Raw genomic sequence first — 12455 nt, 5'->3', positions numbered from 1 at the left:
GAGGAAAACTCCGTAGAGTGCTCGGCGAACACACGAAGAGGGGGAGGCAGGGGGCCCCTCCCGCGCGCACCGCGGACGTCAGCGGTAACAATCACCCTGACGGACAAATCGAGCCAATCCTACGCGGAGGTGCTGGCTGCGGCCAAGGACAGTGTCTCCCTGGCCGAGCTCGGCATCAACACGATGAGGATGCGGAAGACCATCACCGGAGGTGTCATCTTAGAGGTCCCTGAGGACCAGGGAAGGGAGAAGGCCGCAGCGCTCGCAGCACAGCTGACGCGGGCTCTGGACCCGAACGAGGTCCGCGTGGCGACCCCCTTCCGAGCCGCGGAGGCAAGGGTGTCCCTGATAGACATAGCGGCCACCAAGGCGGAAATCCAGAACACCCTGGCAAGGGAGAGCGGCTGCAAGCCGGAGGACATCCGGCTGGGAGAAATCCGCCCCGCCCGGAACGGACTTGGCGCCGTATGGATACGAGGCCCTGCCAGTGCAGTGAGGAAACTGGCCCAGGCTGGAAAGGTTGCCATAGGCTGGTCGATGGCGAAGGTCGAAGCCATCGAACGGAGACCGTTACAGTGCTACAGGTGCCTTGGAATAGGACACACGGGCAAGACCTGCACCGCCAAGGAGGACAAGGGGCACCTGTGCTTCTGATACGGCGAACCAGGGCACCAGGCGAGAGCATGCACTACTGCGAGCCCGAAATGCCTGCTCTGCGAGGCGCTTGGAACACCGTCGGTGCACAGGATGGGGGGACCGGCCTGCGCCCCCTCGAAGAAGGGAACGAAAGGAGCCGCCCGCGGATCCACGGCTGCAAGAGGCAGCGAGAAAGGCTCCCCGCCGCAAAGGGACCCTAAGCCCGCGAACAAGGAGGTAGGCACGGAGGAAGCCACGAACAAGGAAAGGCCACCAAGGAACTGAGAATGCGCATCCTCCAGACTAACCTGGGAAGGTCAAGGCGAGCACAAGACCTACTCCACCAAACCATCCGGGAGAGCACGGTCGCCCTGGCGGTGGTGGCGGAACCATACAGAGTTCTGGATGGCCCGGAGTGGGTTGGAGACTCGGACGGACTGGTTGCCGTCACCTGGACATCAACGCCCGGGGCGTTTGCCCACGGAGCCCTGCTGGAACGCGGCAACGGGTACGCCGCGGTCGAGTGGGCAGGGATGATGGTGGTGGGGGTGTACGTGTCACCCAACAGCGGACGGGCAGCGTTCGAAGAATTCCTGGACGGAGTTGGCGACTGCGTCAGGCGACGACTCCCCCGACAAGTGCTCGTCCTGGGAGACTTCAACGCGCACTCCACGGAATGGGGGAACGCCAGGACCAACGCGCGCGGCCGCACGCTATCAAACTGGGCCGCGGGACTTGGTCTTCTGCTAGTGAACAGGGGCTCGACCAGTACCTGCGTGACGTGCAGAGGGAGCTCCATTGTTGACATAACATGGGCCTCCCCCGAGGCATTCAGGCGGATCTCAGGCTGGAGAGTGGCCGAAGGGGTCGAGACGCTGTCGGACCACCTCTACATATTCATGGAGGTGGACGCACCTGGACCTGGAATGCCGACGACAAACGACGGGCGCGGCCCGCCGAGGTGGAGGCACGCGCGCCCACCACCCAGATGGAAAATAAAGGAGAGGAACGAAGACCTACTCCGGGCGGCTGCTATAGCAACAGCTTGGAGCTGGGAGGCCTCGACAGCGACGACCGAAGCAGACGTGGAAGAGGAGGCCGAGAACCTCCGCCAAGCCATGACAACAATCTGCGACGCATCCATGCCACGAGCCACACCAGGCACGGTGCGAAGCAGAGCAGTTTAGTGGTGGAACCCCGGCATCGCGGAACTGAGGACGAGATGTGTCCGGGCCCGAAGACAGTACCTAAGGGCCCGCCGCTGGCGACGACGCGACGAAGAAGAAGTCTCCTTGCGCTACCGGACGTGCCGCGCGCTACGGCGCTCGCTACAGAGGGAAATTAAAAAAGCGAAGGACCGTGCCTGGTCCGAACTGGTCGAGACAGTCGAGTCGGACCCATGGGGGAGGCCATACAGGACGGTGACACGGAAACTGCGCGCGAAGGGCCCCCTGATAACGGCGGAAATGGAACCTGCACTGCTGACGCGGATCACCGGAACGCTCTTTCCCCCACAAGAAAACAGAGCGGCGGAACGGCCACGGGAAACGACACGACCGCTGGAATGGAGGGACGACTGGGAAGTCACAGAGGAGGAGATATGGGAGGCAACCAGAAGAATGACCGCCCGCAACGTGGCACCGGGCCCGGACGGAATCCCTGGCCGGATCTGGGGGGAAGTGATGGGGGTCATGGCCCCCAGACTCCGGCACCTCTTCACAAGATGCCTGAGGGAGGGAGTCTACCCCCGGGCGTGGCGGACAGCGAGGCTGGTCCTGCTCCATAAGGAGGGCCGATCGACGACCTCGCCGTCTGCGTACCGGCCGATATGCCTACTGGACGAGGTCGGCAAACTACTCGAGAGGCTAGTCGCCACCCGCTTGGAGCGACACATAGCGGGTCAGGTACTAGTTTGGCACGAAAGCCAGTACGGCTTCCGGAAGGGTCGCTCGACGAAAGACGTGGTCAGACGCGTGCTGGCACTGGTAGAGGACATGGTTTCCCGGAACGACGTGGCGCTGGCGATTTCCTTGGACATCGTCAACGCGTTCAACACCATGCCATGGGACAGGATAGTGACGGCCCTGGAGCACTTCGAGGTTCCCAGCTACCTCGTCCGATTGATCCGGGCCTACCTCGACGACAGGTGGGTGTATTACGCCAGTAAGGAAGGAGAGGAAAAGCGATCCGTCGAGCGTGGCGTCCCGCAGGGCTCGGTGCTGGGCCCCATGCTATGGAACGTTGCGTACGACGAGGTACTACGATGCCCGCTACCCCCAGGCGCGGCCATAGTATGCTATGCGGACGACACCCTAATCCTGGTCGAGGGTCGTGGCTGGCACGAGACGCTGCGCATTGGCGGAATCGCAACGGCCTGTGCGATCCGTGCCGTGAAGAAACTGGGCCTGAGAGTCTCCCCTGCGAAGTCGGAGACCACCTGGTTCTTTGACAGGAAGAGGCGAGGGACACCACCGCCCGGCCTATGCATAAACATGGCAGGTAAAACCGTCCGGGTGGGGTCACAGATGAAGTATCTGGGACTCACCATCGACAGCCAGTGGACGTTCGAGCCGCACTTCGACTCACTGATCCCGAAGGTGTCAGCGGCTGCCAATGCCCTGTGCGGCCTACTACCGAACATCGGCGGGGCCGGAGACGCGGTGCGCCGACTCTACGAGGACGTCGTTCGGTCACGAGTGATGTACGGGGCCCCAGTATGGGCGGACGACCTGATGGCAAGCCGTCGCAGCATCCTGCTCCTGAGAAGGCTGCACAGAGTGACCGTCATCAGAATCATTAGGGGATACCGGACGGTGTCTCACGCGTCGGCGTCCACCCTAGCCGCGTCCCCCCCGTGGGAGCTGCGGGCGCTGGCGCTCAAAAAGAGATACACCCGCCGGAGAGAATGGCACCCGGGAGAAGACCCCACCGAGCAGGCGGCTCCAAACGACACAGGAACCGCCGAGGAGGACACATGGAACCTGTGGCGATCCCAACTGATCAACGGGAGAAGCGAACACCGAGGCGCGGATGCGGTCCTACCAAACTGGGAGGCATGGAGGAGTCGCCACGGCCTCCCACTCACATTCAGGATGACACAAGTACTCCCCGGACACGGCGTGTTCGGCGAGTTCCTGAAGAGAATAAGGCGAGAGACGACAGACATCTGCCACCACTGCGGAGAGGGCAGGGATACAGCGCAGCACACCCTGGAGCTCTGTCCGGCGTGGGAGCTGCCCCGCTACACCCTGCGGCACGCCATAGGAGAAACGTGGACCCCCTCAGAGATTGTGGAAGCGATGTTGAGAGGGTCACAGGAATACGAGGCCGTCCGCCTCTTCTGCGAGCGAGTTATGCTCGCGAAGGAGCGAGCGGAAAGGGAGAGAAAGAAAAACTCTCAGCCCTGCAGGATAAGACGATGGAGAAGGATGGCAGTCAGACGACCCAGAGCCGCCCCGCCACCACCCCAACGGACTACGATCAGAAGAAGTGACAGCACTAGGGGCAACGACCTCCCCCTAACGCCCACTCAATAGCCGGCTCGAACAAGAGAACGCGAGAAGGGGATGCAACTGAAGTTAATTCATAAGAGGTTCCTGGAGCACCCCTGTCACGCGCATAAGATGGTCATCGTGGAGTTTTAGTCGGTAGGAGTCCGACACTACTCTGCTGTTACGCGATTATTGCAGCAGCGGAGTGTCCATGAGGATTTCTCCACGTACAAAAAAAAAAAAAAAAAAAAGGCTACGTTCGCGGGTCGATCGAACACGTTCTGCGTCTTTCCTCGGCACCAGCGTCAAAACCACCCTCGACGAGCGCAACGCACTGGTGCACCTGCAATATTAACCACTGGTCTTTCCTTTTTCGCGCGATATTATATCAGCACCTATGATACCATCTCAAAGACCGCAATCAAAACATTAAATACCGCATTAAAGCCATACAATAATTCGCAATATTCATTCGTAAACGTTATTGTATATGTGCTTAATTAATCGTTATTATGTTTCGAATGATTTACTACCTCATATTCCATAAGCAGATATATGGTTCATTTTCACCTCAAGTACGATATAATTTGTAACAAATATTTATAATTCACAATGTAAAATATTTATAATTCATTGGAAATATTATTCTATCACGGTATAGTGGTCAAATTTCACATAAATCACAAACATATGGTAGTCAGAAGCTATACTCACGACATGACAAATCATGATGATGTCATGAAAAATGGCGTCCGTCCATATATATTCAAACGCAACGAACAAGTTCGAACTTTTCGAGAATAAACGATTTGTTCGATAACATCTGTCGCGAGCTTCTCTTCCTTTAACGATAGCAATTGACAACTAAAGCTCGAGAGGCTCGTAAGGATGAACAGCGACGAGTATCTAGAAGCTATGTACTCACCTGGGCAAGGAGACTCCAACACCAAGGACGTTGGAAGTTTCGAGAAGCGAAGATGGAAACTGAAGTAGCACGTCAGGTCAACTCTGGCAAAAACTGCTAAAGAAAGAAAAATCCAACTAATTTGTTTCCAACAATAAAATGAAATTAATTTGTTTCACAAATTATTAACTGGATATTATTCAAAAATTATTCAAAATTCGCTTGATTGATTCACGGCCCGGGACACTTGGGTCATGCCATTTTGGTAATGGACGAAAATGGCAGAAGGAAGAACGACCGTTCTTTTCATATTTCTCTTTCCCCGGGAAACGAAAGAATGCCCGAGCACCTTGTTTCATTTCTTCTCGACATCAATTTCAATCTTTTTAAACGAAATATAATCTGAACGATGAAAAGTTCATTCAAATAATGCTCCGCGCCAGACACTCACGAAAATTAAGAAGAAACACGGAAAATTCGCGAATAAAACGGATTTCTTTGTCCCAGTGAGATAATAAATCTCGTACACGTATTGGTTTTTAAAATCAATATATCCACCAATGTGCACTCGTTTAACAAGGGTGATGGAACGTGCCAAAAATCTCTCAAGAGGGTCTTGGCAACGGAAGAGTCGAAAATGTTACAATTATGAATGAAAAATTCGAATAGTTGCTGATTTTACAGTCGAAACCGATAAAGAACTCCAGATATTCCCCCAATTAATTTACAATAAATTCGCGAAAATGATCGATTGCTGACGTCATTGTATTCTAGAAAGATTGTAAAACGATAAGAATTTATTGAAAAAACTTATATTCGATGATAACACTTTTAATAAGAGTACTAAGAGGAGCGATTCTGTACTCACCTTCCTGCCTCGAAGTACCGAACGCAATTAACCGTCCGCCCAGAATGGAACCGTTCGGAACTTTTGTAAATCACTGCACGGCCGCTGCTTATGGTGGAAATGTAATAGATATAAGTACAGAGCGCGTGAGCGAACTAAAAGCGCGATAGAGAAGTAGAGAGAGGATGTTCCGTCCTTGTCTAATGACGCGCACTTGTACAGGAAATATGTAACAGCGGTATACGAGCAGCGTCAGTGTCCACTAGTGTGCATGCCTGATTAAACAAGGACAGGAAGTATCTATACATGGTGTTCTCTTTCTATTTCCATGTTGCATCCATCTTACTATACAGTACACACACTCAGCTATTCTATCATTATATTTGTGCGTTGCTTATGTGTGAACCAAACATTTCCATGACAACAAATCGTTTGTCTCTTGTTTGATGCTCGGTTTTCAACGGAGTTGAAAGAATTTTTTAAGAGAAACGTAATGGACGGGTTGTTTTTAAAGTAATAAACGGAAATTCTCGTATCCATTGAGAAACGATAGGCGATTTGAAAGTGTCACTATGAACGGTGATTTATCGATGCAAGGTAGTATGAATAAGATATTTTATAATCTGCGAAAAAAGGTAAGGAATATTCTAGATTTTAGATTTTAGAATTTCCACGTCACAGACGAGTGTGTTTTGTTATTTGATTTGTAATATTGCTGCAGTTCTCTTAATAGCTGTTTGTTTCATGCGATACTCGCACATAGTATCTATGACTTTTGCTTCTAACAATTTTTATAATTAGGCTGTATCAAATATTTTTAACGTTCGTGTTTCATGAAAAATCATGTGTAACTCGTTGAATTCGCAAATGTAACAAAAAATTACATGAAAAACCTTATATTATTGTAATGAAAAAATAATTATATTAGGAGGAGAGTCGTATTTCGGAACGTCATCGGAACATATTATACCTTGTATGTGATTATTTGGAACACAATGGGTGAGTATATTATAATTAAAATATATTCCTAGTTCCAATTCTTTTGAATAGTGTCAGTGACCAATCGAAATAGAAATCAGTGGACACCATGGAAAGAGAAGGCGAAACCAAATTTGAAAATTCGACATCGGTAATTCAGTAGTTAAGAATAACTCAATCGATAATGTAGATTAACTAGTTATAAACAAATATATGAAGTATAAATTCAAATTATTCTTATCCATCTAAAAATTGGAAATTAAAAAGCAGAAGACAAGAAATTATCTTCGAGGATTTATATAGTAAATACATTCTTTTGCCTGTCTTACCTAGAGATAAAACAGTTGTTTGATGGTTATCTTATAGTGTTCAGTCATTGCGAAAAATATTTTTAATCAGTTAAAAACTATAATTAATTAAAAACTACATTTTTTTAGGTATATAGACGTTAGCGATGTATTATTCCGGGAAGCTCGTCTATCTCCCGAACATCGGGTTTGCGACAACATCGATTTGGAAATTATCGTTGCAGAGTATGAAAATTATTACAAGATGAAATTTCAAAAATATCCCATATTGTGTAAGAAAATAACTGGAAGGGAAATGACGAGGGAAGTGACAAATGCAAGCAAAACGTAAGAATTTAAATTATTTAACGATATTAAACGGTATTCAACGTATTCAACGTATCGTATTCAACGTATCGTATTACAATATGATCCAGTGTTTGTAGAAGTATTGAGACAAAAGCCAAATCTGTTAGTAAACAAGCGAGAAGTGAGCCTGTGAAAGAGACGAATCTACAGCAGAAGATAACTGATGACAATACGAATCATATTAATCTCGCAATGACAGTGACGTCAATATTCCCCAATGAGAGTGATGGACGTTCATCAGAAGAGCTATTTAACGTTCCAATGGAACAATCCATGCAATCGAAGATATTGAAATGCATTGAAAAGCTTTATTCAGATAATCCGGAATTACGAGGCTGAGGACATCTCATGCGTAAGTTATTTTCGATTAATATACGTATCGTAAAGCTTTTAAACGATAAAATTCCCGTCGATAAACCGTCCAACGTATATCGACGATGACGTGATTTCAGTAACGCTTCAAATATCAAATTACGTAACACTTACTTAATATAGAGAAGATGCCATTTTATCTTTGTATCGTCACAGGAGATCATAGTAAACAAATTAAATGTACATTGGGATGACGTTATAGGCATAGAGGAATGTAAAACCGCTGTTAAGGAGGCCGTTGTGTATCCCCTTAAGTATCCTATCTTTTTTGATGGCCCGTTTTCCCCCTGGAAAGGTATTTTGCTGTACGGCCCACCTGGTACAGGTAAGATACTCGTATTCTTTTCATTTCTGTACGTGTTTACAAGAAATATACAATACAGGGAAAACGAAGTTAGCGAAGGCAGTCGCGACAGAATGCCATTGCACCTTTTTTAACATAACTGCCAGCTCATTGGTCAGCAAATGGAGAGGCGATTCCGAGAAGTATATACGTGTAAGTTGCTTTGTCTATGTAAGTTTCTTTGTTCCTTTGTCTATGAAGGAGAGATTCTAGGTATAAAAAGATTTGATTTTATTTTTCGTCATTTATATATAAATAGAATAGTTGTTTGGAAAACGAAATGATATCATATTCGTGATGAGGCAATGAATTTAAGGAATTTCGAATATAATATTTAATGAATAATACATTTGTTAAACTGAACAGGTTTTATTTGAACTTGCCTATAGTCATTCGCCTACAATTATTTTTATCGACGAGATTGACTGGATCGCCACAAATAAAGGAGACTGTATATTGTCTGAACCTGCAAAGAGGTTCAGATCAGAACTTCTTTCTAGATTGGATGGATTAGTGTCTAATGAGAATTCTAATGTAGTTCTTCTGGCTACAACTAATTCCCCTTGGTACGTATATCACGTTATTTCAATGTTTTCTAAATAGAAAATATCGTAATATTTCTCCAAATTCCAAGTATGTTATTGTGTTGTTTGAAGTATTCCTTCATTATTATTAGTATAATAGAACGATAATATTTATTGTAAATATGTTATTAGGGGCATTGATGCAGCTTTACTCAGGCGTCTCGAAAAGCAAATATACGTATCATTACCCAATGAAGTTGCTCGACTTGGTATATTCAAATTATACCTTAGCAACCACTTATTAGAAAATACAGATATTGTAAACCACATAGTAAAATGTACTGAAAGATATTCTTGTGCAGATATAAAATTGCTTTGTAAGCAAGCGTGGCTACTAGAAATAAGCCCGATATGGAGGAGACTTGAAAAGAAAGAAACACCTGTTACCACTTTGAAATATGAATTAAAAAGTTATGAAATATTAGCAAAATTGTTAAAAAAAAATGTCACCTACAGTTATGCAAATAGATAAATATGATACGTGGAACAAATAAATACGCAATCGTAAGGACAGATATTGAAAAATATAAATAAATGGATTATCGTTCGAGAAATCATTCGTATGTGTGTGCATGTGTGTGCGCGCACGCGCTATAGGCTAAGTTTAAAATGTTCGGTTGTATTATATCCTTGTATTATATATGTCGGAGATGAAAGGAAAACCGGAGCCTTCCCTTTGCAATTTTGAGGAAGCCTTCTAATGCTTTAGCCTAGATTTTATCATAACTGTAATTAAGCAATTGTCATTTGTAATTGTTTGATATTTGTGAAAGCGAAAGTGGGTTCGAGGTGACAACTGGTCGCCGAACGTAGCCACGGTCACGGGATAAACGTTTTGCCTGACGAAGGTGTGGATCGGTTGTATTGTTCTCCCTAGAAATCACATAGAATTGTACTTTAGAGATGTCGATATAATGGGACACACGTTGTATTAGGAATCAATCTCAAGATAGAAACTGCCTAGTAACGGCGTTTGAATCTTTCTCGATGTTTCCAAAGAGTATACAACAAACTTTTGACAGAAATTGCCTAGCAACAACGATTGGAACCTTCTCGATGTTTCCAGCGAGCATATAACAAACAAATGCAGTCGTATAGCGAAAAAGATTTTCATCAGATATTCATTCGTGTGATCGCCTTGGAAAGTGATACATCGAGCAATTTACCGAGTGTCTTAGCAATCGTATTTTTTTGTGTTTAAAATTATTCTACGCATAGTAAAAAGTTATCCCGTTGACCGTGGATTCGTTTGAACCCAGGAACATTGTTAATAGCGTTAATTAAATTCATTATTCGTTAAATTTATTATTCGTAAAACATGTTATTCGTTACTCTTATTATTCGTTAAACTTATTATTCTTTAATCTAATCATTAGTTAAACTTATCATTTGTTAATCTTATCATTCATTAAACTCAATATTCATAATATTTTGCAAAATCTTGTATATTCGCGTAAATATAATCTCTGTTTCGTAAAACAATGGCTAATTATTCGTTCCTCTTATTGTTCGTTAAACTTATTAATCTTTAATCTAATTATTAGTTAAACTTATCGTTTGTTAATCTTATTATTTATTAAACTCATTATTCATAATATTTTGTAAAATCTTGTTTATTCGCGTAAATATATTCTCTGTTTCGTAAAACAATGGCTAATTCAAACGAAGGATTACGCGCCTTAAATCCTAATGATAACCCGACATATATATGTGAGTGTATTTTATCAAAAATATATTTTTTATGTTTTCTTATCTTAGTAATTATTTTTAAAAAAGTCTTAAAGTCTTATATGAAAATAAAGCTGTTCTTTATTTCAAATAATTGAAGTAAATAAATACAATGAGTTTTATATTTTATTATATCTTATATTATCGTTATATTGTTATTGAAAAAATTGATATAATCAACAGTTCTTCCTGTTCTCTTGATTGTTTCTTGCTTGTTTCAAACCATGATAATAACCTACAAAAGAAATAACATAGTCCATTGAAAATTTAATATACAATAAAATACTTATATGAAATAATTACCTGTGTAATATACCATGTAACCACTAATATACCATGACATCAACATACTTGAAAGTGCGTCTGTATCATTATCTGGTAATCTAGTACATTTTATTAAAATTTCGTATTTTTTTTCCAAATAAAATGTTAAACTTATTCCAAATTACTTATTAATATTAGAAGTATTCAGCATTCCATTAGAATTTTTAAATTGTACTTACTTGGCCATTAATTGTGGTGGTAAAGGAGGTGCAGGTGGCATTATATCAGTCATCGAATTGAAAGATGGTCCCGGTATGAAGTGATGTTTATACGCATTTGCTTCTTCAGAGTCACAATCCATTTTTTCTATATTATATTTTTTCGAATTTACATTTGTAGAAAAATTAGTCTCACAAGTCTCATCGTTCTCTTCATTGAATTTCTCTTCCAAAGCTTTCTTTTGTTGTGCTATTTGACTTTGCAAACCTTCTGATTCTAAAAGAGAACTCAACTCGACTTTCTGTGTATTACCATAGCCTAAACACAGAGTAAAAGAAATTTTTATCATTTAATAGAATGACTGAGTGCCATTCGGTTACTGTCCTTACAGGCAATGTATTAGAATTTCCCGTGCATAAATGTATATATATAAATGTTTGCCTTGATATATGTAGTAATAATCACTCGTCTAATGAGGTGAATTATATTCCAAGCAGCTCATAATGAACAATAAGTAACATGCATGTTTATGGTTCATGACCCTATATCCCACGGGTCTCCCCATAGACATTGACAGGTACTCCTGCCCAGTTAAGGACCTGCTGAATGACACTGTGATAGACTATGCGAAAGCCTTTACTTCATATATATATATGTATTTTTAGTACATTTCTTAATTGACATAACCATCATGCTAAAGGTATTACCTACAAATTTTACAACACACGTGCTGTTGAGGTTATTCGGTGTGTAAACAGAGAAAACACGTGGATAAATTGTAAGGTAGAAAATATATTTAAATAGAAGTGTAATAAGTAAAAATACAATTTGAGCTGGTCCAGATCCGCACGCTAGCTGTGTTACCTAATAACTGGAAAAACCCCGAAGCCAACGTCCCCTGTCTACTGTTTATGGCCTGACTTCGTCGCAGTCTTTTGTCTACACGCTACCGATGGCTTCAGTGCTTGAGAAAACTAAAAAAGACCAGATGTAGAGTTTTCTTAGAAGTGGTAACCACTTCAACACCCTCCCTAAAACTCTACATCCCTACAAACAATTATCTCAAATTTACAAATTATCTCTTAATATTTTCTAACTCTTGTCGTAAATATCTGAAAATTAATTTGTCAATGCCTTCTCAAGTACATTTGCCAGCCGCCTTTCTCTTTTCCATACAAATTAATTTATTACACAAAAAAAAAAAAAAAACTAGAAGACTAAACAGATCATGTAGAGTTTTTCCTCTTTTTTTTGAGAAGTAATAATCACTTCGACACCCTCCCTAAAAACTCTACATGTTTACAAACAATTACCTCTTAATATCTTTTTTACTTTTCAAACCTAACTTTTTCCTTAAATATTCAAATCTCGGTTTTGGCAACGCCTTTGTACATATATCTGCCAATTGCTCTTCGCTTGTTACATACGTTATA

The 12455-nt window shown here is 43.6% G+C and overlaps 1 protein-coding gene across 1 annotated transcript; it reads left to right on the top strand.

The window, feature by feature from the left end:
* The first annotated feature begins 923 nt into the window (after nt 1-923).
* Nucleotides 924-1823, top strand: LOC126870561 (uncharacterized). The gene has a single exon (XM_050628380.1). It carries the CDS (start codon nt 924-926, stop codon nt 1821-1823), a length of 900 nt encoding a protein of 299 aa, XP_050484337.1.
* Nucleotides 1824-12455: the final 10632 nt, after the last annotated feature.

This window comes from Bombus huntii, chromosome 10 (assembly GCF_024542735.1).
Source record: "Bombus huntii isolate Logan2020A chromosome 10, iyBomHunt1.1, whole genome shotgun sequence".
NCBI classification, from domain to species: domain Eukaryota; kingdom Metazoa; phylum Arthropoda; class Insecta; order Hymenoptera; family Apidae; genus Bombus; species Bombus huntii.
This window is presented reverse-complemented; position numbering and strand designations above follow the sequence as displayed.